This window comes from Varroa destructor, unplaced genomic scaffold, assembly GCF_002443255.2.
Source record: "Varroa destructor unplaced genomic scaffold, Vdes_3.0 BEIS01000002.1, whole genome shotgun sequence".
NCBI lineage: Eukaryota > Metazoa > Arthropoda > Arachnida > Mesostigmata > Varroidae > Varroa > Varroa destructor.
Genome location: NW_019211455.1, coordinates 33,145,499 through 33,168,700, shown reverse-complemented (window position 1 = coordinate 33,168,700; position 23,202 = coordinate 33,145,499). Strand labels below are relative to the sequence as shown.

Genomic DNA, 23,202 nt, shown 5'->3' with positions numbered 1-23,202 from the left:
GCCAGCCGTATCAGCAACGCTGATATTCAGCAACGCTATCGGCGGTTGTGGTTAGCATAGTGGACCTAGCCAATTTGATTCTCTGTTAAAAAACTGTGTTTGCGAGTAGAAAACCCGCTATAATTGTAAACTGTGATCGCCTGTTTTGTGAATGACTGCTTAGAGCTAGATACCCGGCTCGGGTATCAACAGTGCCAGGCTTGCCTGGCAGCTTCTGACGAAATGAACTGGTGTTTGCCAGCGATTAAAGAGTACGCAGTGTTCTGGGCTGTTGACCGCGTTTGCAAGTATTATGTGGATAAGGACTACGAGAAGCGGTGAGTAGACTACGATGCGATATTAATAAACGCTAAAGCGAATCCGAAAAATTACATTTTTCAGTTCTTTGCTACGTATCATTTTATTAGTATTTGTATTATGACTTATTGACCCAGCTTTGAAAAAAAGCGCTTAAGAATTTCGTAGAAAATAAACACCTTATGGTTCTGTATGATGATTTATAATTTTTAGCTAGTGGAAGATGCTCAATTTACCTGAGGACTACAATTACAAATTTAGAAATTCAAAACTTGAGACCAAGTGGTTCGGATGAAGTAAAAGTTATGGCATTGTTATCCGGCATCCGTTAAACCCACATTTGTTATCAAGGCCCTGATGCAAGAAGTTGATTGACTATGACCAATGTACTTCACATCGGGCTTAAAGCCCGTTACGTGCTTATCAACGATGTTTTATTTGTACTCCGGTAATCCCGTACTGGTATTTTCGATTCATTCAGACTGTATTTTTAAAGTATATGCGCATATAACTGCATTCCCCAGGCCCATTTCTCACAAAGGCCGACTGTTTTAATAAAAAAAAATTATGAATGTGAGAGTGACTTTTTTTTATTTCTCTTGCTATCTTGGTCAGAGATGGTTTATGGATTCGTTTTATGCGGAGGCAAATTGGGTACGCTAGCCTAAGTTTGGCGGTGTATAAGTTGAGCTAAAAATTGACATCCACCAATTGCGCCCTGGTGCGCCCTTGGTTAAATTATTTGTAAGTATGGTTCCATGGAAATAAACGAAACTTAGTTTCAGTATTAGTAACCAAAATATTCTTCGCCATTTTTTTCGGTATCGGGTAAGCTACATCACGTTATATTTGTACTTTTTTTTTCATATCCTTTTTATTTTGGTTGGACTCGCTCTGTAGTGCCTGTCATAGGAAAACAACTCGTAAACGCATAGTCACAAACGTATATATGTATACGTTACGTGTTCCATCGAATAGGTTTATTATACTACAGTAAGTATCAGATGTTAGTAGATGCTAAGCAAGCTCTGCTCACAGCACAGTTCTCGTTTGCTTCCTGATTTGCTTCAAGCATAATGGTAGGGACAACTCGCACATTTACACATGAGTTCGCGTTCACGACCTATTCTATTTGTGTAGAATTATACGCATAAGTTAAGGTTGTAGAGATGATTAACATAGCCCCTTTTTTGGTTTTCGTCATCGCAGGTACCAGATATGGCGCTCAGAATTCGAAATCTTGGTACTTCTTATCGTAGCATGGTCCGCGTGGTTCCGTGCTATCCCGTGGATATTCCTCTGTCTTACATTATTGACATGGTTAGCTTCGGTGCCTAATGAAGGCCACAAAATACTTTTCGAAGGACGCGTTCTGCTCCTCGGACCTGTCATTAGAAAAGCGGTCAGTTAATGCGTCAACTAAAAAATATCTTAGCCCATTAGTTCTCGTCTAGAAAAAAGGAGTCCGGAAGAGCTTGAATGTTTTTGATTTACACTGATATTTATGTGTTGCCTTCAAAGGTGGCTTAGGGGTATCTAACGCTAATAGACCGAGCCCGGTCTATTGTTACCAAGTAAATGTCTGAAAATAGATCTTTTCAATTTACGTAAATGAGAATAAACCGAGCAGATTCCACAACGCCTTTCCATTATATATCTCCAAATATCTGTTGTTGTTTGTATTGCGTGCCACCACGGAAATTGTAGTTGTATTGCGTGCGCCCAATCAGCAGCGCGAAGTTATGAGCAACCAGCTGTTAAAGCAATATTAATAGCAGAGACCAAGCACTAGCGGGGGATAGCTACAAATAAATTTAGTCGGTATTATTATTATTATAGCAGCTTAACGTTGATTTCTGTTGCAATTATTATTACACAGATGACATAATTCGAATATGTGCACTACAAAATATCCTACCAATGAGTTTCTAATCCGCTGAGATCAGTAACAATAGATGGGTTTCCAAAGTTTCTTTTGAGAGGTAGATCATAAGAGCTAACACTTCCAAAAAATTTACAGTTTTACAACACGCTTCGACACTACCGAAATCTCCGTGATGGAGCGCCGGGAGCATCGGAAAATGCTTCTCTCATTGAGAGAATTGTATTCTCAATTTGCTTAATATTGTGCCGTCTACCCAATGCCCTACTGCAGCTCCGTACGCCGCTCGCCGGACTCTGTGAACGCATTCGCGCCTTCTGGAGAGAAATGGTCGAAAACTACCGTAATATGGAGCTTGAGGTAAAAAGCTGCCATTTTGTAGGGCCGTGCATTAAATACGTGGTATTCCATTTAGCCTCATAGTTTTATAGCAATTTGTAATTATAGTTACCTAATAAATAATATAGTTACCTACCTAGGTAGCTATAATTACAAACAGATAGGACTGGCTAACCTGCTGACATTGTTGTAAATTTTCGTACATTGCACAGCCAAGCTATTCGAACAGAGCAAAAAATCCACTGATATTACTGAAGCCTGACACTTACAAAAATGCTATTTCTGTCGTAATAGGGCACACACTGGATCGGCTTTTTTAGGCGAACTTGAGTGGGCAGTATATGATCAGCGATTTATTTGTTTTTGCAATCACTCTCCACTCAAGTAGTATCAAATGAAATATTTCTTTATTGATTGCCCTTAGTTTTTTTCGGTACCTACGTCTCAACTTGTTTTTGGATCATATCTGTGCGACATGCAACACGACCTAGCCTGTTAGCTACCACCAACGTTGCATCGTTGGGGCATTTCTCTACGAAACCTAAAGCTACTGGGCTTATTTTATATAAAAAGGTGTTTTAAGCAAATGCGAAAGCAGAGCGCGACATGAGATTTCGTTGGCCATTCAGGTCTGATTAATACTTCATACCATGAATTAAAGCTCATGGCTTTGTCAATAAATCGGTCTATGTCCGCGGTATTTTGAGTGTGGGGCGAATAAATACACAGGGCATAAGTAAAACTGGATATACAAAAAATGTTTTAAATAATTATTTCTCATAAATCATGTGCACATTCGTTGTATTTGTTTACAACTCGATTCAAATAGGTTCTTTGACGTGATAATATGTCGAAACGAAAGAGGAATTAATCTGGCATTCATCGAATCTGTTCGATTAATTAGTCGTTAGAATTATCCCGGCAGGGTGTGTGATAAGAATCTTGTTACATTACACTCGAACATTTCCTCATATTATTTCCTCAACCTGATTAAATTATATACAACTTAGTAAATGAGGTTTTGTGCTCACAGTAACGTTCACACAGCGGTGATTAATATGAGAGGGCAGACTATTGCCGGTGAGCTTTTGTGAAGATACGTCTGTGACTAGAGAATTAAGCAACCTCGTTCTTTGATCTGTTTATTGGTATGATGATAATGATGATGATACGCGTGTCATCAACCAACTTGTCAAACACGTTATTTTTGCACTCCATTCAATTCCATCCTATTTGGCCCTCACTATCTCTGCTACTGGGGTACCGATCCGGGGATTTCCCGCTTCGTGAATTTCTGATACGCACCACTCACTGTCGGAAACGCTGTTCTATGTGTATAGCAACAACGTCAACGCCAACACCATCAGGCTATGTGATCATATGACGAAGTAACAAAGTGACACTGACTGAGTTAAAGGCGTGGCTTCAGTTCTACACAGGCTCTTCTACCGAAGCAGATGTACAGATGGATAAAGTGTAAGTTTGAGATAATCTCTTGTAAACAACAAATTTCATGTATGTCCGAGTCAAATCTCGCTCTATCTCCCTTTCCCTCAGACTATTAAATCAGTGACCCGGTTATGTACAGAAGTCACGCACTTTTTATTTACTTCACCGACCACCATAAGTTTGCTTGCGCATTATTGCACTCAGTCAACCGTGCCGCATTTATTGATTGAGGGTAAGAAAGATGACGAAAAGGTATGTTTTGCGGAAGAACTTTTACTAAAAGGTCGTCTGTGTACAGATGTTATAATATTGGTCGGTTGGAGAGACTTCGTCATTTATTACAGTTAACTATAAACCAGCAATAATATGATATTTATAACAGAGACCCGCCATATCCAAGATTGTTGTATGCAACCGCCTGCTAAAATCGGTTTGAATCGGTTCGTATGGACAACTCTTTTGTCATTCTGCTTCTTTGTCCCGTTTGTATGCTGTTGTGTGTGCCCATTGGAGACGCATCCGGCTTAAGTTTTTAACTAAGTACCATATACCATGACTACGTTTCATTAGTTCTTACTACCACTACGAACGTCGGGATCCGGTACTGATTCCTGAATAATACTAAACAAATGTACTGAATTTGTTTTTTAGTGGAATGTATCCCCACGCTACCCAAAAAAGTACTTTGACGCCAGCGATAGCAGTTTGTTGCAATCAGCATAGGTTAGAGGTTGTTAAAGGGCTAACTGTCACACTGTGGCCTAGTAGATCGGATTGGAGAGAATAACCCACAGCATAATTGCTTAGTCAGCACGCAATGAGCTAATCCACGAGTTAGTGTACCTAAAATGGTTAGGATCTAGTCGATTACAAACAATAATTTTTTTTAGTGAGACGCTGACTTTGCTCTTTCTCTCTTTCTCTCTCTCTCTGTTTTTCCATCATCTGATCGGGTACTCGGCGGCGGTACAGACACCCCACCAGAGTTTTGCGGTCACTCACAAAAGCGTCTCATTTGACGCTTCCCCGACGGTGTTCACGTTTTCTCCGCCCCAGATGTCGTCGACTCCTAACAACACTACCCCCCTTCACAACAACCATGCCTCATCGCCAACGTCACCGATGAGTAACGGATCATCGGCGACGCCAGCTGGGGCACTACCTCGGCGAACATCGCTTAGAAGACAAGTTAAAGCTGCATCTCCACCGGGCATCATCAAGACACCGTGATTTGTGTATACGGTCCTGACTCAGCTTTGTATAATCATCTAACAAAATTTATTTAGTTGCCTCTTCAAGGTCCGAGCGGCGCTCCTCTTCTATAATGGTGGTAAGAGCTGAGAACGTCAAGGGTGTGCTGTGGGACCTTGTCCTACTTGTGAGGATCAACGTTACTTGCTCCTGCGCGCGTCGATGTAATAGCATCTAAAGTGAGGAGCTAACTTTGGCGACGCATTTACATAGCTGTCTGGAGGACACTAGTTGTAATGTTTGTTCAATGGCAATATAATATAAAATGCGAACAGCCTGAAAAGACCTTGCATTAGTCAGGAATAGCTAGCCAGTTTGCTCCGTTTTTCGTGAGCTCTTTACTGAGAGTTCAGGCTTTACATCATTGTTTCACGCCACCCCGCTCCTTTGGCTTATATGATGAAACGCTTATACATTTATACACGAATTAGCTATCTTCCTGTGTAACTTTTCCGGAATCGTTAATATATACTCTTTTTTTATGCGTCCTTATACGGTAAATACATAGAACTACTGTTAGAAACAGCTGGCCTCTCCTGTGTTCGTATGTTGCTGGAATTGCGGAAACATGCAAAAACAAGGGATTGTTTTGTTTTGGAATCGGCGTCCATTCGTCCAAAAGAAAGGTGGTTCTTGCTGTAGATAACTACATTAATAAATTACTTTGAAACTATAAAAAAAATAAATAAAATTTTACGTATTGCCAGTGAGGAGTCTCTCGAGGCACACGTAAATCAACTATACAATTTTAATTGAATAATATTGCGAATAGGAATCACGAACTTTCATTTAGTTCTATCAAATGAGCTTAAACTTAATATTATTACTAGATACTTTATAGCCCTTTATATACGTACGAGGACTGGGCTTCAGTTGCAATCGTACTCCTACACATACAAGATGGTAAACCCGATGATGACTGAAAATTAGCTATCCATCTTACGTCAAAACTTTGGAAGGTTACCCTTGGTTCATTTAACGTCGTGTTAATTTGTCAAGCGCAGTGAAATTTACAACTAATCAATCTGTACAGTTGTTAGTCAGTTTTTACTCTTCGTAGCTGTGTAGTTCGAAGAACTTCAATGTGAAGTTGTACCGGCTACGTTTATCTTGCCAATACAGAAAGCTTAATGGTACCAGCCGTTGAGGTAGGGTAAACCAAGGGCAAAACGTTCACCGCTGTATATGGTAGAATACAGATTCTGCCCTGCGAAATGATCACGTCATATGCTGCTATGTAAAAGTTTGAAGAAGACTATTTGAAATACATAAGTGTTACATAACTCTATTAGATCGATATCTCTATATTATAAGGAGCTCATTTATCGACTCGCCGGGTTCCCACAGAGACAAGAATGCTACCAGTTGAAGGGCATTTCTTGGCTAATGTCTCAGTCTTTAAATGTACGGGTGAATGCTTTGATATGATCCCCTCCACTAACGTTTGGACTTACTCAGAAATGCCAAAACATAGCAATACAGGTATAGATTTTCGTATTTGATTCGAACTTGCGGTTAGTTTGATTGAACTGCATTGGATATTTAACATGCTTACATAGATCGACATTTCTATATGGATATAAATATATAGGACGCAAACAAAAACGAATTAATTAATCATCCGTTACAAAACAACGTGAATGTGTACAATTAAAAACGTACTGTATACAACAAGGATCATAAGACGTTGATCAGGCGGATATTTTCTATTATTGTCGAATACTAGTCGACACGTTCAACGGTGTCTACCAGGAAGGAGCATCAACCCTTATCATCTGATGATTACATCCTGGTAAGGAAGGCTTACCCAGGGACTTGTCCACTTGGCTCACTCTATTAATTACATCTCATTATCATCACGTTGTAAGAATAATATTGACGTAATTCACACTTCATCGGTGCTGTTGGAAAATGTTTTAGGTATTCGTTAAGAATGTCTAAACAATACTTGAAGGCGCATTTTTTTTTGGAATTCATCCACCATTCTTCAGCTATCATGTTCATCCTGCCATTGCAGGGACACTGTAAATGGATATGTGTATAAAAATGGCTTAAATAATTAATGTTATGTTTATGCAGGTCAGGTGTTGTGTTTTCATTACCAAGTCGATAGAGCAGAAGCAAAACTATACAAAAGGGTACTAATTCTCCAGTTTTAAGTAAACGGTGGAAAAATATAGGGTCTTCGGAAGACTATAGTAGAATTTATAAAGCATATTAACAGCCGATGAATTATAAGCCCAATGAATATGGTCTACAATATCCGTAGAGTATTAAATATGAGATGCTAGCTTTTTATAAATTAATAATGAGGTAATCATAAGAAACAGAACAGCGGTGGACTCATAGTTTATTCCGAAATATCGCCATGACAATTATGCTAAATAACTTACTAATAGTACGTGTATACGTATATTTTTTTCCTTCTGATAAAGAGTCTCGCTACACCTATGGTGTACACTCAGTCGTTACTGTTAATCGTTATAATTGCATGAGCACTCAGTAATGCCCCTTCGTCGTCATTGATGGCAGGAGGTTGAATCTTCGCTAAGGCGCCTGCTCTCAGACCTCCTGTGTAGCTGCTGCTATCCCTGAAAATAAAAAAAACTTAGGTTTTCGCCCGTGCCAATTGGTTACTTTTTAGGCGAAAGATATGAAGAAAATCAGTTGTTTTCCAATTGTAAGTAACTTGTCTAGTACTAGAAAGATTTTTCTATGCTGATTTGCATGTATGACCAACCTGTGTATGGAGGGTATTTGCCTCCTAGGGCCCCTGAGGTGGCCGAGCAATTGATTCCAATCAACGTTCCCTTTTTTTTGCCAGGTTTCTCGATTTGCTATTATCTTCTTAGTTGTGGCATTGTCTTTACTGATACCGGGAAGCGTTATGCCGAACTTATTTTCCAAGTTGGAAACACGAGGTATTTCGTTGAAGGCTAAGTCTAACTGTTCGCGGAAAAGTGCAGCGTCTGTATGTCCAGTCGTTAAGGGAAGTGAAATTCCTGGCAACTACATATAGATGTATTGCAAAAAGAATATGTTTAGAGTTGTAGATCTTGTCGTCTATTCATAAGTAAATCGCCTGTATTCTACATTAAAAAGCCTTTTCGAATGTCATGCAAGGTGATGCGTATCAATGTACGGTGTGTGTGTGGCATCTAAATGACATCTGTTTAAGGATTGAGACATTGCACTAATCTTGAAGCAGACATACCCAAAAATTTATGTTTCTCGCTCCTTTTTTATCATCTCAACGTAGAAAGCTAGTCAGTTAGTTCAATGGGACGACATTAACAGAAATAGCAATATCAATAAAGATACGTAAAACGATCCTCATTAGCAAATTCGCCTCTTAATTTATGCAAACCTAGACAGAGTGAAGTTGTTCTTTTTCTTTTCATTATCTTCTGAAGCTCCTACTGTTGCCGTTGTCGTACATTTTCGCACGACCGTCGTTTATGTAATTAGAGGTAACAATAAAACATCGCTCGAGTATTATGCGTGAACTGTAACAAACAGCCATAAATCGATATACTTTGAGACCTAACAACGTAAGCTTAAATATACTAAAACTGAAGGTGTTATTTCAAATCCTATAAGATATTGCGAAATAAAACGCTCTGGATATGAGACAGAAACAAGTCCGTTATTGCGGACTTGTTTCTGAGTGCGACTGTCAGGCTGGCAATAACCATATCAGCTGATTTACTCCACCCTATAACTGAACATATTGCTGTTACTGTTTCCCAGAATACTAGAGCCAGCCAGCCACCCAGCCAGCCAGCCAGCCAGCCGGTCAGTTAGTCATCTTTGCCTTCGATGCTGATAGCTCAAAAACGTTCTAGCTGCATTCAAATATAGTGAAACGACGCTGTGGCACGGCGCGATCATTATCTCTCGTGGGGTACTTTTGGTTCCGGATGGACAGGAAAGTGTAATGATGCTAGCAGTTAGATCTAGCCTCTGCTGAAGGTGTATGGGATTCCTTTCGGTGAATTAGTGAAATGGGTTTGTGGGTTACAACGCCGCAATCTGGCGAGGAGGCGTTCACGTTGGCAAGATGCATCTAACGGCCGTTATCGTTTCCAGTCCTTTTTCTCCTTTTGCTGCTGCCCTTCACCAAAGTCGCGTTTTCGTCCGGATCCCGTTGCAGTGGATCTGCCGCTTCTCGTTGCTGACACACGCTCCTTTCGGAACTGCCGCTAACATCTGCTTTACTGCTGCGGGATGTTATAGCCGTGTATGTCAATTGGCAACAAAGCTTCAACTCAACTCGAATAGATCCTCGCCAATCACCGGCATATTAACACGTGGCAAGTACGAGTGGCGGCCAAGCAGTACCCAAATCAATTCCGCCCCTTATTGCGGCTCGCTGGCTCATTCCGTTTATCGTATACAGATTATCAAATTAAACAGAACTCTATTTTTTCTGCCTTATAGATACATTGTCCGATTCGCTTCCACCTTTGCAGGGGGACAGGCCCTCAGCAAATTCTCCGCAAACGTTACTAACAAGAATCGCTCTTTTGGTAGTCGAAGAAGTGATAGTGCTGGTGACAGTCCACATGTAAGAGTGAGTAGTAACGTAAGAGTGCATAGCCCAGTGGAGAGTGCAACTTCAAAGAGCTGTGCAAGCTCAGCCGAACAAAGCAGCGGCAGCAACGCCGGCAGTATTAATAATAGTTCTGCATATCTGCATTGCCTCGCTGACAACGTCAAACACGGATCTGTGTTATCCGTTGGTAAAAATAGAGGTGGTGGTGCCGGCGCTGCTACAAGGTCTCCGTGCCGTGCTCTGGAGAGGATTAGTGCAGTGACTCTGACGAAGTTAGCCCCCAGAGATCGTCGCCTGTGTCTTTTCGCGCAGAAAATCTCCAGTAACAGCAGCAGCAACCAAATGGAGGAACAGCCAACAGTGAGTGAGTTTTTCCCGCAAGTGGATGGTGAACACCGTCTCCAGGTGACGAGTGGTTCGCACCCCATCGTTGACGCGGCATTCGAGAAACTACTCGATTCACTAACCACTCTTGACGACCCCCGGCTGAAAAACTTTGCCGACTGGCTTCGTCAAGTTATCGAGTACAATGTGCCTGAAGGGAAACGGAATCGACTTGTGGCTGTGATGTTAGCGTATCAGTCACTAGAGAAGACTGAAATGACAGATGATAAATTGGAAAAAGCGGCTTTGCTTGGATGGTGCGTTGAACTACTCCAGGCATTTTTCCTTATTTGTGATGACATTATGGATAATAGTCTAACTCGACGTGGCAAGACATGTTGGCATCTAATAGAGGGTGTCCAAATGGTGGCAATCAACGATGCGATTCTATGCGAGACGGCTGTCTATCGAGTATTGAAGACTTTCTTTCGAAGCAGTCCGAACTACCTTGATTTGCTAGAGCTTTTTCACGAAGCGTCCTTCCAGACCTCTTCAGGCCAATGTCTCGACCTGTTATCAGAACGGCAAGGAGGCGGTTACGTAGAGGAGCGTTATAACGCCATTGTCCTATACAAAACAGCATTCTATTCATTTTCGCTCCCCGTCAGGTTGGGTATGTATCTGGCCGGCATCGCAGATCAAAGTAGTCATAAAAAGGCCGAAGCACTGGCACTGCGAATCGGGCACATTTTCCAAGTTCAGGATGACTTCCTCGACTGCTACGGCATTCCTGAAGTGATTGGAAAGATCGGTACGGACATTGTCGACGCTAAATGCTCGTGGCTGGTCGTAAAGGCACTTGAGATAGCGACTCCTTCGCAGAAAAAGACTTTATTGGAAAACTACGGTAAAGGTAAACCCGGGGGACCCGAGGAGGCCGTAGTTAAGAAGCTCTATGACGAACTTCAAATGGCCGAGGTGTTCCGCGAAGCAGAGGGGCGAGCTTTCGCGGACATCAGAGAAGAAGTAGCCAAAATTGAGTTGAGATCAGATAGCTTCGGACTTAATACCGACATCTTCAAGCTTCTTGTCAACAAGATCTACAAAAGAAACAAGTAGATTGAACGCAGCTTGTGCAATTGAATTGGTCGCTGCGTTTCAAGATGTCATCTTCTATATATAACGAATATCTTTTCTCAAAATTTGCGCAGAAGAGGAGGTCACCGAAAAATAGAATATTGTTTCTTCTTATTATCGAAAGGACACGCAGCAAGGGTGGCAACCTTTCGTTATAGACTATTAAGTAACTTCGTACAGTAAAATTCCACTAGCAGCCGCTATAAACACATCCCGTAATAGAAATTGCCGTAATAGAGAAGATCGTAACAAACTTCTTGAAACTAGTCTACTTAATATTTAACCGTTTCAGTAGAAATCAGTGCAAACAAACATAGTAGTGTATCGAAGCTATTCCGTTTACGAGTGCGTGTGGATAGTAAAGCTGATGACTAATGTGTAGATATAATAGTTTTAGATTTATCAAAATATGCCCGCACTAGATGCCATCATGGTTTGATTACGCGACATGCGCAACGTAAATCTATTGACTTTTTAAAGTTAGCGCCATGGGTTATTACGAGACTTTAGGAATTGTAAATAGTTGTTAGTTAGGCTGTGTGACAGTTCTTTGTGTAACACTTTTAAAAATTGTAAGCAAATTTTACAGGACGACCTATAAACAAACGATTTTTACCTATATTTTATTAACCGATTGGGTACGCCGCGCCAGGAATGACTCACAGATGCTACAGAAGTATCTTGCTTTGTTTATCAAACGTTTTTTCGTAAAATTCGTTAGCGCATAGCTACATGGTAATCCATTCTCGCCTTTAAACTGATGATATGTTACATGCAGTCAGTTTCCACCGTCATAAAGATCACAATTGATCACGTTGAGAGGAAAAGCAAAATTATAAGACCAAGTAGTGTGGAACTCGGGTAGCCCAGGCGCGGCAATTTACAGCTGTTGTTCACACTTCGATGACGTTACTGTATTGGGTACCCAGCACAATAGCGCTGTGTCCCCCACAATCAGAATGTCCAGCTAATTGAAAATCTGCTAAAGCAAAACAAGGTGTGCTAATATATCGAATTCGGAACATCTGTTTTTGCTCTGTGGTAAGAAGGATAACAGGCTTGTTATAGGAGAAATATCAAATAGCGCTTTACTTATCAATAGTATCTACGTTGGTTTCAGTCATTGTATTTATAATGTTATCGAACGTATTCAATATAAATCACGATCATATACCCAGTTTTCTCGTTCCGCCGCAACGTGATACTAACTGGGCTAGCGTTAGAGACCGCGTAGACCTATGGTGCTCAGTGACCGTTTCGTCGTCGACCAGAACTGTTTCACCACGAAGATTTACCGCGGCTCGAATATTTTGTTATTGTACAACCGCGAGAGACTCATGAAGAATTACTCTACATTGTGCTTATTTAACGCGTAGATCCTAGTTAGACTTGTAGCCTTCGGTCTATGCAAGGCCAGGCCACGGTCTCCTTGTAGGTTTTGTTACACTACACTGTGCGGGTTGTGGGACTTTGGGCTCCGAATATTCAAAGCAAGAACGCGCTGTTCTTTGTTGAATTTCTCACGAAGCAAGCGGTTAACGTGCAAACTCGTTTCCTCATTGAACAGCAGACATTTTGTCATGAACCAACAAAGAAAATACGCCAATACTGCTACTCTGCGCAGATTTTGTAAACTTTTTACACGATTGCTCTCATATAACTTTACAAACTGCACAAGTGTCTTGTCAAACAGAGACCACTGCTAACTTGTTCAGCTCCGAAGGCATCACAATGTATGATAAGGAAATTTGAAAATAAGGCCGATCTTCAAGTAATCTAACACTAGACTCACCGTAACCCTCTACCTAGTTTACTGCACTGAATAGCAACCTATTATGCAATAGGGTGCATATCTTCGGATAAGCTACTGTCGTATATTCCGCTCTTGATTCCTGACCTTTGGAGAGTAAAAGTGTGGCCTTCTTAGCAAATCAAATTCTATCAGTGGGGCACGTATGAGCCATAGCATTTGGATTGCTGCCTTGAAACGCATAAAAGATATGGACATGTTCTGCTATGATCTAGACGAATCACTCTATTGTCTGAATGAATTTATAAATTTATTAATAGTAACTTATCGAAATGGTCTAGGAGTCAAAGTTTTGCAATAGACTGAGTTGAAATAGATCGCAAGTTCTATCCACATTGTTCCCATTCACAGCATGTTCGTCAATAATTTTTTTATTTGCATATAAATAAAACTAATTATTACGGAAGGTAGGCCCGAAGAGTAGCTGAATAACAAGGATTTGTGTCTATATAATTTTGACACTTTCCCTGCGAGATCGATGTGATCGTCATTGTCGTACAGTAATTGTACCAAACTAGCTTCTTGTATTATAATACTTACTATTAAGTGATTGATTGCATTCGTTATTAAGTTACTATAAAAATGTTAAATAAGAATTAATAAAAGTCGACAATAGCTACTGTGATTATTTGTCTATTAGTAGATCAACGTAATCTATTTAAAAAGTGCGGGTCTTCATATAACTCAAAGCAATGCGAATACATACAATCCATACGATTCGTAATTATTAGGTTTAACGTGATAGTATCAATGAAATGTCACAGGGTCTGGGTTATCCAGATCATCATTGACCAAAGTGTGGCTCATTATCATGTTTTAGGTAGTACTAACTACTACACGTAAACTAGTCGAATACGTTATATTATTATAACAGTATTAAGCACGCACGCGGAGTATGCGTGCTTAATGCCTAATGCTTAACCCCCCCCCCCCCCCCCGCCAAACTACTAAGAACACTCGCACTCTATGACATTGGGGCTATAACAAGTTGAATTATTTGCGCTTACTGAAAAATCTGACACGTTATATATTAGTGATGACATTCCGTATTCCAGATACGTATTTTGACTAGTTTAATTGCAACACAGCTGTGTAGGCGTTACAATACGGGTGTTGTGTTTAATAATGGAAATTATTTAATAACTTCGAACTAGCACACCCCAGCGATGTTCTAACCTGTGGTGAAAGCATTGTCTCTTTTGAATGCTGAAGAAAAAACCTTTACTTTGTCTGGCTAGGACGGCGTGATTTGCAAAAAACGTTTACGGCATGCCATCGAACCAGCATTTAAGAACGGACTTACTTATAGCGAAAGATCACAGATAAAAATATGCCGATGATGATCACTCATAGTAATTAATACCCTTTTAACTGTATATTCGGTCTGTTAAGATATTTGTCGGCATGATTCATTTTATGCGTACAGAGTTGGTGACTTTATGGAGGTTTCGTCAATATAATGTGAGAATACTTCGTATGAAGGTACTAGTAAAGCTATCCATGGAATTGTTTAGTTTATGCATTGACCAAGGCAAGCGGAGTGACCCATAAGCTCGTCAACTAATGAGATCGACTAATCATATGAGTTTTATGGTTAGAAACTATTGCGGCACGGCGAACTAAAGTGTTGTTCTTGCTGTTTCACTTTTCGATAATGTCGGTTTCATTTCAAATTGCTGACAAACGGAAGTCAAACGGTCTGGCTTTTGAGAAAGGCAGGCGGCTAAAGTGTGAGTATCGATAAGTCGTTAAGTTTCCGAACGAGGAGTACATGCGAACTGTGCTATTCTCTATCATAGTCTTATACGATGAACATACATACATAGATAGAATTGATTAACAATAACAGTGGTAACATTATATCGACTGGAACAGTTCAAGGGATTATGTAATATCCCACTTAAAATTATTTTGGATAAAATATTTCTGGATATGATTTGACTTGAGAAAATGGTAAGATAAGCTAATTATACGCACTCTTCTTGTTATAGTTTAAGCAGAAATACAATTATGCCTTATATCAATAAAAATATAATGACGAGAGCTTATGTATGTCATGTGTTGATTGGTACAGCATTATCTCTTTGAAGTCCGTTTATGATAACTGACTCATTATGCGCATCAAAATGAGCCTTCTACCTGTTGGTTGTAGAACTGCGAGGTGAGTCCGCCTTGGAACAGGACATCAGGCTTTTTATGCCCGAGCACGTCGAAAATCGGCTCGTCGATCACTGGAAACGCTACGGTAGAAGACAGAGATACTGCTGACAGGTATGACACGACAAAGATTATTTCTCGAATCGTTTCCCGCCATCTGAACGCATCTGAAGAAATTGAAACAATTTGTTTTGCTCAAGGTTTTTATAGCCTTACTTGTATAATGCAGTGATGCAGAATGCTTACTCGAGTCAATTCAAGACCGTATCTACTAAATTGCCTTGGTAAATATTTAAACCATGATATGTTATTAAAAAAAATCATAATCTTCCTAGGCCGCGTTCTTGGCTATTTCACACTAATGCAAGAGTATACTGAAATAGTTTATCTGCGCAAAAGTATTGAATAAATCATTTCTTACGACTCACGCAGCAACTGTCATATGAGCCTGCTAACCTTGATGGCAAACCACGTTCATGAGACATCGTGGCCGACTACTCAGCGATTAAGTTAAGCGCTATTGCATCGCAGCCTACACTTATATTGAAACAAACCCCATTCGCTGAATTAAAACTGCCTGCTGTCGTTCAGCAATGAAATTCGTGTTGTCTTACAGACCAGAGAAATAACCCTAAACTTCGAACAGCGTATTTTACGACCCCGTCGGCTTATAATCTAGGCTATTAGAGTCGTCGATGACTCAGTGGTTTGGACGGCTAACAACCGATTTGTCGTAATTTGTTGCGGTCTGCCTGCGGCCCAAGCAAGAGGTTTACACGGTGCGGGATCGCTGCTGTTCCAAGTGTCGTCAAAGACGCATAAGTATCATAAAACTTGTGTGATGACGCTTATTATATAAACCATTAGAACATTCAGATATCAAAAATACTATTCGGGGCATAAAACATGACTTCCTGGTAGGTAGTTCATAATAGAGTAATATAAACAATAAGATCCTGTAAATAACTGAAACCTAGCCAAAGATTTCGTTTCGGTTTAATTAGTGAATAGCTTTTGCGTAAATAGATAATGTCCAAATCCGGAAAAACCTGATTTCATCGTAACTTTAAGTAAAGCTCAGAGCGTAGTATTTTGAAACTAGGGGAAAGTGTTCGCTGTACGATTAAATATGTCAGATATGTGCAGCTGGACTGGAGTGCTGACATTTCTTAGAAGATCTATCTTAATTCATAGTGGATTATACATACCCATTTTTGGAAGGGTTGCAGTCACATATACGAAGTTGGAACAGCTGCAAATCCGTTGTTTGCCTTCAAATAAACTGTAATCATTTTAAATGAGAGCCACAGCCGTTAAATTCAAAATGCAATAATCAAACTTGCTAAAAGTATATTATCATATACATATATGTGGACTTTTGGGCAGCATGCATGAAGCTAAAGCCAGCGCATCAAGGAAAAAATGGCGAAGTACAACACAATTCAGCAGAGACCATTATTGGTTTAAGCGACTCCCTTACTCAACAATACGTATGTATATGGCCGATACTTGCAGCGGAATCGGCTTGCAGTGACAAGAATATCGTTCTCCGAATCTACACATTAAAAAATCTTGACTGAAAATTCTCAGTATGTTGCCTAATTGACTCAAGTGTTACGTTATTTTGTGCACCTATGTTCCATTGCAGTTCTATTGTCCGATGTAATGCAATAATTCGCATAGCTTTTACTTTCTGTCGGGTACAAAGCCCACCCTTGATACCAGGCAGTTTCATCTTGTTTATTCTCATCATTTCTCTAAAATGTTTTCTGAAAAATTGGCTCTTAACTAACAAATGGCCTAGAAATAGTACATTTCAGACTCGATTAAAAAATATATTGTTAATTCAACGTGACTCCATATGGCATAGAAAATAGAAGGCATTTAAAATATGCTACATTTTTTATTTAAAAATAAATGGGCGTATAGTTGGGCTTCGTGTAAACAAAACCATACATTTACGTTTTGATAAAAAAAATATTGAACTAAGTTGTATCATCTAACACATGATAAGTTTTTCTTGTCCTTGAGGCCTTACACATACACATAAAAATATCTCTGGCAATCCTTTAAAATTAAACATTGCAAAACTGTATTTATTCAATAGTAATTGATCTAATCGGACAAATCGCTTGACATTGTTTATCTAGTAGGAAGTGGCAAAAACTCCATTGATTATGCCAGCAGTTAAATTTTTTAGACTCATGCGTTGATCAGGGAAAATGGAAAACCTTCTGTTTTGTTTATGGTCACGACCGTGCCTTTTTCAGGTAATTGGAAAAACACTAGATGTACAAACCAACGAGCATACCCATTAAAGCAGCTTACTTTTAGTTATGATGAAATCGTATCGCCTAGAGTTGTCTACCCAATTTTCAACAGTAGCGATATATTATGTAAGCCGACAAGCAAATAGAACTAACATTAACACGTAACTTTGGAAAACAAAAGTTCGATCTATTACACTCGATGTTATTGGGCCATATGTAGATTTCTATTGACTATCTTGTGCTTGTGTTCTCAAGAAGCTCCCACTGTAAAAGACCCTTCTAGTTCCACCAAACACAAATTACGCTTTCTTTTTTCGGACCGGGTCTAACTCAATTTTAATCATATGTGCCAGAAGCGCTTTTTTCTGTTCTCGCTTTATATCTATGTGAAGGCACCACCTCTCGTCACCTATAACATGCCTGCATAGGTACTTGCCATTGTAGCAGCGTATCGCTCGATGCCCGTGAGATGTCGAGAGGCAATGAAAAACCATGTTTCCTTACGCTTTTCATTCCAACTATACGGCTTTCAGACTTACAAAGTTTCATTAACTTCATTGATCGAAACTGGCTTATGGGTAACTAACAGATAATTGAAGTGTTGTTTACCAGTCGAGGTTCTCATCAACCTTCTGGTCTTATTAGTGCACGTCTTTTAAGTTCAAGACGCCATTTTTGAACTTAGCACAGTACGTTCAACTTAATGAGTCTTTGATGTACCAGCGTAAATATCCTAAGCGACTTCGGTAGCTCTTTGGCCCGGGTAAAGGATCATGCAAGTTGAATGTCGAAAATGCGCCATTTTTTCTTCATCAAAAATGTGCCTTATCGGAACCTGAATTAGAGCAAAAATTCTGTTCGCTATGCCATGACATTATAACAGATTTTTTAAAGGAATAGGAAGCCATTCCCGTCGGAGCTGGAAAAGACTGAATTGAAGGGAAACACAATAAACATATCTATTTCCTTTTTTCACTATTTACTGAGGAAACACTTACGTACCGCTTACAGTTCCCTTTTCTGCGACGTCACTGACTGAAGTGTACAAAAATTGCAATTTTTGAAGATAATGAGTATTAGTTAAACAATCGTAAGTTAGTATTAGCATAAGGGTCAAATAGATTCAATAATTCCACGAGCCAGTGTAAACTACTGTAATCCTGAGCCCAATGTAAATTACAGTCTTTGTCTTACAAAGTGTCTTTGTTCTGTATAAAGATCGCGGGGCTAATTAGATTTCGAAACTTTTTGAAACAATATGTTTTACAGACGGAAATATAGAGTACATAGTGTCTATTACTTAATTGGGGACGTATTCGTGAAGTACACTATACTTTATCAATTTAGTTTTCTTAGTTCTTTTATTGAAGAAAAACGTGTAAGATATACTTTCGATATATACGATTTCTCTTTGTAGCTCCGAATCATTTTTATCCGGGTTTAATATAATTAGTATAGTTTGAGGATTTTAATGACTAAAGATGAAATTTTTCCAATAGTTGAGATGATCCATGAGTCTTTTAGACTAAAGTGTTCGTAGAGCAATACATTGTACTGTGTCGAGTACCTTCGTGTAGGAAGATAAATAGGAGAAAGCACCGTGAAATTTCTGAAATGAGGTTTGTAGGCTATCACTGCTTAACTTTATACGATGTAATTTCAGTAGCGATCTTTTGCATAAGTTTTGTAATGAAAACAGGTAAACCTTTTTTTCGGTCGCTTTACCGTCTGGTTCACTTTCTGATTTAAGGTTTGTGTAAAACCGTACGTTTGATGTGCAAACTCTACAATGCCTTATAGTAAACCAGCTGACGTCAAAGCAGATAACAACGATAACAGTGTGAGTTTAGGTGGGTCCAGCAACGTTCTCTCCTGGAAGTTTTCAAAACAATATCAAAAGGTTAGTCCCTAGAGTTGTTTACGTACGAGTTTAGATGAGAGTCAGTCAGAGGGAAAAACTACTGATATGATAGCTATAATCACTGCGTTGTCATTATTACATGAACTCCTAATTCGAAAAACGACGGGTCAGCGTTTCCTTTTTCTTAAGTATCGTGTTCAAGGTTCTTTCTGGAAAGGGTGTAAAGTTCATTTGGCACACACTTCTTTTTGCTTTTGCAAATTTTTTTCATCGCTGCCTTTTTGTAAGGACCAGGGACCTTTATTTGCTATCGTTGCAACAGGAAGCTTTGTCAAGGAAGATATAGACAGAAGCAGAAACAAGAGAACACTTAGCGCTAAGCACGCGGGTAATTGTCGTCCGGCTGCTCGTCTTGCAGCTTTATAAAGGGCACGTGTCACGTCAACGGATACCTTACAACAGACAATGAAACAATTGACTCCTAATGAAAATTTTAAATTGAATTTACTTTGTTCTATCGAGCACAGGGTAAACAATCCATAACATCGATTACGCTTAAGAAATACGCGTATATATATATATATATGTAAAATTTATCCGTGCGTAAACATCTACGTTCCGCCCCCTCAGTATTAATTCGTGTAGTAACGTATAAAAAATTAACGCAGTTTCTGTGAATAGGGTAATTTAATGAACGGCTGGACGGCGTAGAGACAAAGCCAACAAACTAATGACGATTTTTTTTAATTACTCTTCATTTGTACAATGAAGCGAGTGTTCCTAATTTCCCTTTAACCTTTTATGGACGCAATATCTGTAATTGATTAATTTCGTAGAAGGATGTCTTTCAATAATATCATACCGTATCTTGCAATTGCATTGCTATCCACAAAGAAATAGGAACGCTATTCCATTTAGTGTAAATTAAAAATTCTTTATAGCGTATTGCTTGAAATCATATGAAGGTAAAATGTTCAACTGGGAAAAGACACAACGCAATTTGAAGGAGAAGTTCACTACTCGCTAATTGCGCTCACGGTCATTTTCTGACAGATGCTAATATCTGCCATAACTTTGACGGCATGTTTTCCGTCCTGTTGTCGCAGACCTTTTGGGTACAGATAACTATCGATTCTATTCTTGGTAAAAAAGACAGCACCTGAAAACCGTCTGAGCAAGGTCGATTAACGGAACCAGTAATCGTAACTACGTCACGCAAGAGTACTTCTTCTCTCAGAATTGATCATCTGCAGATACTAATAAAGTTACTGAACTTGTTAGTATTCGTAAGCGTAAGGTTTTTTTTTCAATTTAAATATGACCATTGTTATCCTTGTTACATGAAACAAAGGGCCAAAAGCAACTGGTAAGGTATTTCATCATTTAATTATTTTAGAGGTAGATTAGTTACTCTGTGAAAAGCAATCCAGTGACAGAAATCAAGTTCAGGCTTCAAATAATCACTCCGTCAATAGTTGCTCCATGGTCTCCCTAACGGTAATCTTTTTTCTTTTCTTTTCTCACTACTCTAAGCCGCAGTGTTTGAAGATAAAGCCACTAACATGCTCTTGGTGAGTATTTTTAAATCTGTTTTGTTATTTCGTTTATATTATGTGTTTAAAATGGCATGTTTCCGTAGTAATTCCTGAGCCGCAATCTTAAATGAACCGTTGCGGTACGGTATATTATAGTGCAGTAGTATAAACTGTGAACATGTGGCAAGCTAATTATAGCCTAGCGGTTTTACGTTACTTATAATACAATAATAATAATAACATATTCACAAACTTAATTAACAGAGTAATAAGCGTATATGTGATGTTTTTAGTAGTTAAAGGGGTAATTAAAGAGACTTGAAAGAAACAAAGAGGAGATAGGTCAGCTAGGCCTTGACAAGACGCTCAATATCTATGTTCTTTTTTCAATAGCTCGCGTCACCAGAGCTATGGTCAAAAGCATAAAGTTATACAACGCGCTTTTAGACAAAATTTATCTTTGGAGAATAACGCCCATGTCTTTCAACGTAGAGAAATATTACGTCAAAAGTAGATGTATAGTGCTCATACTTGATTAGGCTTGTATCTTTAAGCCTAGATATTGCGCTATACGAGCAGAAAATTATAAATGTTTGGCTAATGTGGCCCACAAAATGTCTACAAGGTTTTCTTTTGTTATCTAGATGTTGAAAACTCAGACTACGGTTGAGCATCTTGTCGGACCCCTAGAGTGGCTCTATTTCAAGCATGCGTCTTGTTTGTCTGCGAGACGAAAATCAATCGAATTGGCAGCGGGTTCAATTTCTGTCGAAGTATTAGCACTCATTTTTATTCATTAATTTGATCAAATGGAAATCGTAAAGCCGCACGTGTCCATTAAAATCCAAAACGATATTTTAGCTTTCTATCGTGCCTTTCCAAGGCGATCCTAATTGACACCGGCCCAAGCATGCATTTTTTATAGTCCGGTAGTCAACTACCTAGTCAATTACCTAATCGCTAAGAAGTCCAGATAATTAGCTACGTCTTCTGGGTAAAGTATTAATATAGATAAAGCAATATACTTACCACACACACACACAAAGGTAACAAGCAGTTCAGCCTTGATGATGATGGTGATGATGACGATATGTACATAATCACAGGACGACATCAGCAAAACACGTAATTGCCCTCGCTGTTTTGTGTTCCTATAGCAAAGCGCAGAACCGCGCGCGTGCTCGCTCACGCCAAACTGGCGTACACATGGACCGAAACAACAAAGCTTTAGACTTGGATCTTTCTACGCGGCGACGTCTTCTTTCTTCTACTCAAGGTGAGAAGCGACCGATGCAATTGATATTTTTCCGGGTTCTTTTTCACTTTGTTTTGCCTGTACTTTCGGCCTTTTATTTTGTTTTTCATTCGCTAGCAGAGAGTTGTTGCACACGAATTACTGTCTAAAGCGTCTCGTTGTTGTGGGCCAGTTATCATAATCGTTCCTCATCTGTTAGTCGACGTCTCTTTCCCAGCCCCTTTCCCAAAGTTAGCAGCGTATAGATGACGATTACTTGGTACTACGAATGATTCTACGGGACTCGTACGCGTTTCCAACGACAAACGTAAATGTTATATGGCACCGTCTAAGTGGATGGATGGATGGATAGCTCTACAGATAATTCAGATCAAGTTGTTAACCAAATGCAACCAATTCAAGGGCTACATACGTACCCGAAACACGCTGGAAATGAAATTCGTCTTATGTTTACTGACTAATCGATATGCCGAAAACCGTGGCCAGCTCTGTTGATGCGTATCAGAAACTATAGCTAAATAAATAAACATCTGTAAGGGTCAACTCCACGTCTGGTTGACAAACTTTACAACAAACGATTACGCTTGAAAAGCTTAAATATGAAATACGTTGAAGAAGAGCCAATTGTCAGGTGACGTTTTCAGTATCCGCGAGAAGCTCTTGTTTGACAGTCGTCCTAAAAAAAATGCTGTTTTTATTTCATCTTAGCTGCATTTTCCACGAGGTCGTTTTCCGCTATATATATATATATATATATATATATATATATATATATATGTCTATAATACTCTCAAAACGCATTTAATAAGTCACTCCAATGAGGATGCTCTCCGCTGGAACTTATTATATAATATATTATATTAGGTTATGTATAAGTAGGTGGCGGAACGCGAAGTAATGATAGAATAATTCTAAATAACAAGAGTGGTGATGATAATAACAATTGTTGTTGACTAAAGCTGTAGTTTATATCGAAAACTGTTCATTTCTCAGTATAGTCTATGCTGGAGGTAGCCTGCGATTCCTTTTCAAATTATTCAACATTAGATAAATACGTTATAGAAACAATACATGCGAACG

At 39.3% G+C, this 23,202-nt stretch overlaps 4 protein-coding genes across 19 annotated transcripts in view; 3 read left to right on the top strand and 1 right to left on the bottom strand.

Moving 5' to 3' along the window:
- The first annotated feature begins 10 nt into the window (after positions 1–10).
- LOC111245130 (uncharacterized) lies at positions 11–7,301 on the top strand. 2 transcript variants are annotated; one of them, XR_002671225.2, is made up of 5 exons: positions 14–317; positions 1,507–1,699; positions 2,318–2,539; positions 3,859–3,994; positions 4,940–5,080. XR_002671225.2 is itself a non-coding variant. In XM_022793042.2 (4 exons), the coding sequence occupies exons 1-4, from the start codon at positions 223–225 to the stop codon at positions 5,195–5,197; spliced, it is 768 nt and encodes a 255-aa protein (XP_022648777.1). In that variant the 5' UTR covers positions 11–222; the 3' UTR covers positions 5,198–7,301. The 2 variants fall into 2 exon arrangements, 1 of the variants encoding a protein (XP_022648777.1); XM_022793042.2 differs by lacking the exon at positions 3,859–3,994 and having other exon boundaries at positions 11–317; positions 4,940–7,301.
- A 237-nt stretch (positions 7,302–7,538) lies between these two features.
- LOC111245129 (uncharacterized) lies at positions 7,539–21,933 on the bottom strand. Of its 9 annotated transcripts, XM_022793041.2 has the most exons (7): positions 21,897–21,933; positions 19,240–19,343; positions 18,474–18,506; positions 16,410–16,472; positions 15,184–15,368; positions 7,959–8,227; positions 7,539–7,809 (listed from the first exon to the last, which is right to left on the bottom strand). In XM_022793041.2, the coding sequence occupies exons 4-7, from the start codon at positions 16,411–16,413 to the stop codon at positions 7,680–7,682; spliced, it is 588 nt and encodes a 195-aa protein (XP_022648776.1). In that variant the 5' UTR covers positions 16,414–16,472; positions 18,474–18,506; positions 19,240–19,343; positions 21,897–21,933; the 3' UTR covers positions 7,539–7,679. The 9 variants fall into 9 exon arrangements, with proteins under 9 accessions (XP_022648776.1, XP_022648775.1, XP_022648774.1 ...); XM_022793040.2 differs by lacking the exon at positions 21,897–21,933 and having other exon boundaries at positions 19,197–19,336; XM_022793039.2 differs by lacking the exon at positions 21,897–21,933 and having other exon boundaries at positions 19,177–19,317.
- On the top strand, positions 8,895–13,669 carry LOC111245128 (uncharacterized). The gene has a single exon (XM_022793021.2). The coding sequence runs from the start codon at positions 9,279–9,281 to the stop codon at positions 11,214–11,216; it is 1,938 nt and encodes a 645-aa protein (XP_022648756.1). The 5' UTR covers positions 8,895–9,278; the 3' UTR covers positions 11,217–13,669.
- The window catches only part of LOC147757691 (uncharacterized), a 64,588-nt gene continuing 60,621 nt past the window's right edge, over positions 19,236–23,202 (top strand). For 3 of the 7 annotated variants that reach the window (XM_086981318.1, XM_086981321.1, XM_086981322.1), the window contains exons 1-3: positions 19,236–19,371; positions 20,866–20,903; positions 22,025–22,143. In XM_086981318.1, coding sequence (XP_086837444.1) covers positions 19,261–19,371; positions 20,866–20,903; positions 22,025–22,143 — 268 coding nt within the window. In that variant the 5' untranslated portion in view covers positions 19,236–19,260. Of the gene's footprint in view, positions 19,372–19,783; positions 20,609–20,865; positions 20,904–22,024; positions 22,144–22,321; positions 22,852–23,202 lie in introns of those variants that run through there. The other 4 variants (XM_086981320.1, XM_086981319.1, XR_015322091.1 and 1 more) reach the window with 4 other exon arrangements.

Bases quoted from the DNA above. Each gene is read 5' to 3' on its own strand.
- LOC111245130 (XM_022793042.2), top strand. From the start codon at position 223: ATGAACTGGTGTTTGCCAGCGATTAAAGAGTACGCAGTGTTCTGGGCT. The intron at 318-1,506 runs GTGAGTAGACTA...TCGTCATCGCAG, and splicing joins GATAAGGACTACGAGAAGCG to GTACCAGATATGGCGCTCAG. The intron at 2,540-4,939 runs GTAAAAAGCTGC...GCGGCGGTACAG, and splicing joins ACCGTAATATGGAGCTTGAG to ACACCCCACCAGAGTTTTGC.
- LOC111245128 (XM_022793021.2), top strand. From the start codon at position 9,279: ATGCATCTAACGGCCGTTATCGTTTCCAGTCCTTTTTCTCCTTTTGCT.
- LOC111245129 (XM_022793026.2), bottom strand. From the start codon at position 18,029: ATGAAGTTAATGAAACTTTGTAAGTCTGAAAGCCGTATAGTTGGAATG. The intron at 8,228-15,183 runs GTAGAAGGCTCA...ATCTATATGTAG, and splicing joins CGCAGTTCTACAACCAACAG to TTGCCAGGAATTTCACTTCC. The intron at 7,810-7,958 runs GTTGGTCATACA...TTTTATTTTCAG, and splicing joins CAAATACCCTCCATACACAG to GGATAGCAGCAGCTACACAG.